General features: G+C 36.9%; 1 protein-coding gene and 1 long non-coding RNA gene across 8 annotated transcripts in view; one reads left to right on the forward strand and one right to left on the reverse strand.

Annotated features, from left to right (window-relative positions):
* Nucleotides 1-5,722, forward strand: part of LOC102674445 — a 17,096-nt gene that overhangs the window by 4,252 nt on the left and 7,122 nt on the right. The gene's annotated exons all lie outside the window — the stretch shown is intronic.
* LOC102673862 (phosphatase and actin regulator 4B) overlaps nucleotides 1-5,722 on the reverse strand; it is a 332,035-nt gene continuing 326,313 nt past the window's right edge. For all 7 annotated transcript variants that reach the window (XM_031511378.1, XM_006617436.2, XM_031511380.1 and 4 more), the window contains 5 exons: nucleotides 3,096-3,252; nucleotides 950-1,005; nucleotides 641-744; nucleotides 379-551; nucleotides 1-68 (listed from right to left, as the gene is read on the reverse strand). In XM_031511378.1, coding sequence (XP_031367238.1) covers nucleotides 53-68; nucleotides 379-551; nucleotides 641-744; nucleotides 950-1,005; nucleotides 3,096-3,252 — 506 coding nt within the window. In that variant the 3' untranslated portion in view covers nucleotides 1-52. The remainder of the gene's footprint in view (nucleotides 69-378; nucleotides 552-640; nucleotides 745-949; nucleotides 1,006-3,095; nucleotides 3,253-5,722) is intronic.

A 5,722-nucleotide genomic window follows, 5' to 3' on the forward strand; every position in this document is an offset into this window, starting at 1 on the left:
CACCTTCACCTATACCCGCACCACACTGTAGCACCTCAACACATTGCAATTGTCATGGCCTATGGAACCTGCAACCGAGGATACAATACAAATATTCTCAGGTATCTCGAGTATATCGTTGGGATTGGAGTTGTTGGAATTTGTTGAATAAAAAAAGATTCGTGAAATAAATTTCTAATCTCTATGGAATGAAAAATCTTTTTTTCATTTATTTCATTTACAACGTTGGTCAATCTTTATCGATGACGGTTCACGATTTATTTTAAAGTTTTCGATATCGAAGTTTCATTCCAAAAGTAAATTTATTTCGAACTTCAAGGAAAAAGAAAAAAAAGACAGACGAAAAAAAAATAGAAATTGAATCCCTGGTCAGCATACCTGGTGAGGTGTCGGCTGTCCTCATGAACGGCCATCTCCGAACTCTTAAACTCGTTCAACTCCTTCCTAATGGCTGCCTTGTCCTTAGGAGTTAACCGCGTCCAAGGCTTGTCGGCCCTTCTGTCGTAGTCGTGAGCCTGCGTGACTTCGATGTAGTCGTTGAACCTGATAATCTGATTCGAAGAAAGAGAAATCCAAGTTTTCGTTCCGTTTCCTCAAATACTTTTATTCCTATAAAGGAAAAAGAAACGAAGGATATTACCTTCTTCTCCTTGAGCTCTTCAACCGTCGGTCGAAAGCTGAGCTTTCGAAGCAGATACCGCTTCTTCTCTTCTTTTTGCTTCTTCTCCTCTGCAGGACTTTGCTCTGCAAATAGATTTATACCTTATATCGTATTTTATACCCCCACGTTTTATCGCGCGCTCGAGAAAATTGAAAATTTCCAAAACATCGGACCCGGGAAATCTTATCGTATCGCGCAAAATGTGTACACGAAAAACGTGCACATATTCGATTTCGAGCAAGGAGAGAAAAGATCGTTTTTAAGAAGAATAAACGTTGGAGAGCTTACTTTTCAAAATGTTTCGTTCCTCCAGTTCCTCCTGGGTCGGTCGCATGCTCAGCCGCCTGAAACAAGAGCGCCACGCGAAATCAGTTCAACTCTATAATACGCTCGTAAGCCGATTTTCTCTCGATATCGGTTCAAAGGGAGGGGCGGTCGGTCGGGGGAGAGTGTAAAATCCACGCGAATGATTCGCAAATATGCGAATGGTCAACTGTCTGCCCGTGATCCGATGTAATCTCCTCCTGGTGACACCTGTCTCTCCACGGATTGTACAAGTATCACTTGCGTTCAGACGTCAACATAATATTAAATACATGTTTTGCTAGAGAAAGAATTTGAAGAGGAAGCCAGCTTAGAGAAGCTAGAGAAGGCTTAAGGAAATTGTATTGTATTAAAAAAACTTTTTTCAAGAGCATTAAAAATTTATTCATAGGAAAGAAATGGATCTAGAAATTGTATCTAATTTTTCTTTCCTTTTTTTCTTGAAAATGATCGTTTAAATATATAAATTCTTCGATAACGATATTCCAAGATACCTAAAGAAACGAGATTTCTTAAATAGAAATGAAAGATTCAACCATCCAGAAACACAACAAACATATCTACGCAAAAAATTCGCCAAACAATTCTCCAGACAAAATATATAACACGCGATCTAAATTTATCTCGGCTTCTAATAACACAGACGGAAGGCCTCGATAACAACAACTATTGCGTCAGGCGCGGACTATGCTATACGCCACTTCCTCGCGCCTAATAAGTAAAAACGAATAATTGCAGTTTCGACCGTTTTACATCTCTCTCTCGATAGGTTCAACAAACAAATCCAACGCGTTACGTGTTCCATCAACATCGGGCCACCAACGTAGAACCCATTTTAATCCATCCGTATGAATGATTAAACCCCCTCCTTTTCGAAGGAAAATCAATAGGATGGACGTGTGTGCGTTCAAGGACGTTCGAAATTACGCGCACACGCGTATAATAATCCTCCATTCAGAGAAGACTCGTGAATCACGATCGGTGGAATTCACCTCCCCCGATTGTCACACACGCACAACGCACATCGAGGAAACAAATCCTCGTGCGTTCCTGGTTAATTCCTAAATTTAGGATTCCACAGATTCAAGGGGATGTAACTGGTCAGCCAGACGGATATCGATGACAGTTCAGATTTTGGCTTTCCTATGTATGAAGACGTCGATTATTAGAGATCTCTGTTATCTTTTTATTTATTTTAAGCGATCAAAACGATAGAGTTTAACGATGTATGATATTTGATTTTTAATCTTAAGTTAAACAGTTATCTTTCGAAATTTAAAAAAAAAGAAAAAATAATAATAATTTTGAAATAATGCGGATGATCGTGCCGCTCTTCGTTATCTTTCAATTATCTTTTTTTTATTTACCTTAGACGAAGCGAAGAGAAATAGGATTTATCGAAGATTTTAACGATCTTCGATGGAAGATTTCTTGATTTATTTCTCTGATTATTAATTCTTAATAATCAGAGAAGGCTTTTCTTCTTTTGAAATTTCCAAGAAAATAAAATCTCAAAGCCCGGATGATCGATTCGAGGTCGCATTCGAATAATCGCCCTTCGTGCTTTTTCTTCGTTATCTTTTAATCATCCTTTTTTTATTCGTTTTTTTTTTTAAACGAAGCAAAAACAATTTTAAGATTTAACGAGATATTTTTACTTTACAAGATATATCATAATACGTGATATCTAATTTTGTTTAATAATTTACAAAGTTCAAGTTAATTTAATTTATTTCTTAAAAAAAAATAATTCCCTTGTCAAGACAATTTATTTAACTTACGAAGTTACTCTTTTATTTAACGAAACTTTAAATAGACTTTACAGAGATTCCTCCCTTCCTTACAGCGAGTGACGACTCAACACAAACTTTCGAATGCCCTTTAATTTTTTAACGAAACCTTTTACCTCACCTACACCTCCTTCTAACCAACAACTTATATCCTATTAAAATCTTCTAAATTTCAGACAAAGAACACACAACAGCACGATTTTTACTTTCTTCCCATTGATGCCACTTTCAGATTTCAAAACGAATATTTCTAACGATCTATATATAGATATATAGCTTCCAAATAAAAAGAAAAAAAGAAAGAAAGAATATTTTTTCACCTGATGAGCTTGGCACCAATTGCCTCCTTCGTTTCCTGCCTCTCATTGTCCGTCTGCAGCTGAAGGATGTTCCTGTTGATGAGCTCCTGCCTGTCCGGCCTCAGGGCGAGTTTCAGGGACAGCGACTCCTTGCGCGCGATCTTTGCTGCCAACCGGCCTGCAATTAAACAAACGATTAGCCTTTTAATTCAAACATTACTTATATATACAGGCACGCTATTCTCTACGTTATAATCATATTAGAACAACCATCATAAAAATTAACGTGGGTATTTTTAACCATCGACAAATGACTTCTAACAACACTTCTTCGTTTCTAATTAACCAACAGAATGGATTGATGTTTTCATAGCACATACGATACAATACAATTCTGATAAAATTAAAAATAATAAGAAATATATTAATAATAATTATAAATATTTCAATCATTCTTGTGCCATTGACAATCGCCTGAAAGTCTTTCTTTTTTTACAGATTTTTTCTAAAATCGTCTCGACACGGATTGAAAAATTGGCAAAGGTTGTTCCCAGGTGTAATCCAAATTCGATCACGATTTACCGTCGACGAGGGAAGAACAGCTAAGGCAGCGTCGCATAGAAGGCTTGAACTTGAAGGGTTCGCCGCAGGCGATCGACAGTGTCGACGCGGTCCAGATCGACAGCATGGTGTCATCGCTCCGCTCACTTCTTGATCCACCTCCTAATTCCTCCCCCCGACAACTACAATTCTCCTCCAACTTGATCTTCCTCCAACCGATCTTCGACAATCCTTGTACAAATCAATCGAGACGACTTGATCCAACTGCTGCTTCGACTTTTATTCAATTTCGATCTCTAATCGTGGTGAATCTCGAATCGAGGCTTAAAAATTCCTCTTCAGAAATTTCTCCAGAAGATGGAGATCTTGCAAAATTTTTGACAGTTTGAGAATGGAATTTGAAATTTTTCTTGTTTTATGGGCTTCGTTGCTTCCGAAAGATCCGATAGATTAAGAAAATTCCTCGAGAACGTTGCAGAGGGAGGATGAGTGATTCGAATCCTCACCAGAGATCAAGATGGTGGCGGGCACAAAACTTAAGACAAAACAACGGCCAGAAACACACTGAACCGCTTGCCAGCGATGTTCGGGGATTAATATAACCCTCGAGGCGTTTGCGTGATCACGCGTTCGCCTATGTGAATAAACGTATCGCGCCGGGGGTATAATTAGTACGGACCACGAATGCTGATTTCGTGTGTTTGGCAATCGAGCTATCGTCTCGTATTTTTCATTGTCGAAAAATCGAAAAAAAAAAAAAAAAAATCATCTTTATCATTCCATTAATTCTCTATTTTTCCACGATCATTTATCAATTATCAAGGAAGAGAATTATATTTTTAGAAGTTTTAACGGATCGTTGTTACAAAATTTGTGTATATATAGGATAGATAAGATAAATAAGGTGATTTTGCAGTGATGGAAAGTGACTCGTGCAAACTAACTTAACGAACTCGATCTTGCGAGCGCTTAGCGCTTGAGAGATGCGAATGGTTTCGTTGTTGACTTGTTGAACCAAGCACTGGTGTCTAATTGGATACACGAAGTGGAATTAGTCCAAGATCGGAAGCGATGCTTTCGTAGAAAATATTTTCTCCTATATCTGTGCAATTCTCGTTCTATTCTTTCCTAAACAACGTTGTGAATATTTATTCTTTGATTTCATTTTAGATTGGGCAGCAAATGAATGACAAATCAAATTCGTTACTTGATCAATTTGGATGCTCACTCATCTTACCGTAATAATAGTAACATAAATTATGATTATAACGTAAATGATGATTTTTGTAGCTTGAAATTTTTTAAAAAAAATTTCTCTTTCCACATAAGAAAAAAAAAAAGAAGAAAGAAAATTTTATTGTCTCGCTAAAAAATGCATTGAAAGTTCCTACAAGCAAGGTAGAATGGGTAACAAGAGGGGGTGGAAAAGTGGAAAGATCGTTAACGAGTCGTTTAATTGTCTTGGATTAATTGCCAAACGATCCACGTTCTGGCGAGGGTAGAAATGGAAGAAATTTCAATTAGGAACGATGACCGTTGCAGCTGTATCGTTTATGTAATTCGTTTCTTCGAATAAGAAGTAAAGAAAAGAAAAGGAAAAAAAGAAAAAAGAAAGGGAACCAGAAGCAAAAAGGATTATACTGTGTTTCTCTTGTTAAAATCGACCATCGAACGATTTCTTCTTTTGAGAAAACACTCTTTTTCTCATCTTTCCACCCTAAGAAATTATTAAAAAATAGTATATGCTCCCTTAAAAGAAATTTGTATTGGAAGTCTTGTTAAATGTCAAGATAGATCGTTGTCGCTTCAGATCTCGTTGAACGATTTATCGAAGTCATTGGCCACACACGTAATTCGGTATTTTTAATGTTTAATAACGTCGAGGGGAGGGGAAAAAAAATAGGAAGAGAAGTTGTTAATGAAAGGTAACGGGAGCCTCGAGGATATTAAAAATTTACGATGAAACTTTTTCGTGGAGGATAATGAAATTTAGCCCTAGTTCGATAATCCATTAATTAATTTCCAATTGGAAAATCGATGGTTCCGTGTGCTTGTTTAATAAAAAAAAAAAAAAAAAAAAAAAAAAA

Source organism: Apis dorsata, unplaced genomic scaffold (assembly GCF_000469605.1).
Source record: "Apis dorsata unplaced genomic scaffold, Apis dorsata 1.3 scaffold_309, whole genome shotgun sequence".
Classification (NCBI taxonomy): domain Eukaryota; kingdom Metazoa; phylum Arthropoda; class Insecta; order Hymenoptera; family Apidae; genus Apis; species Apis dorsata.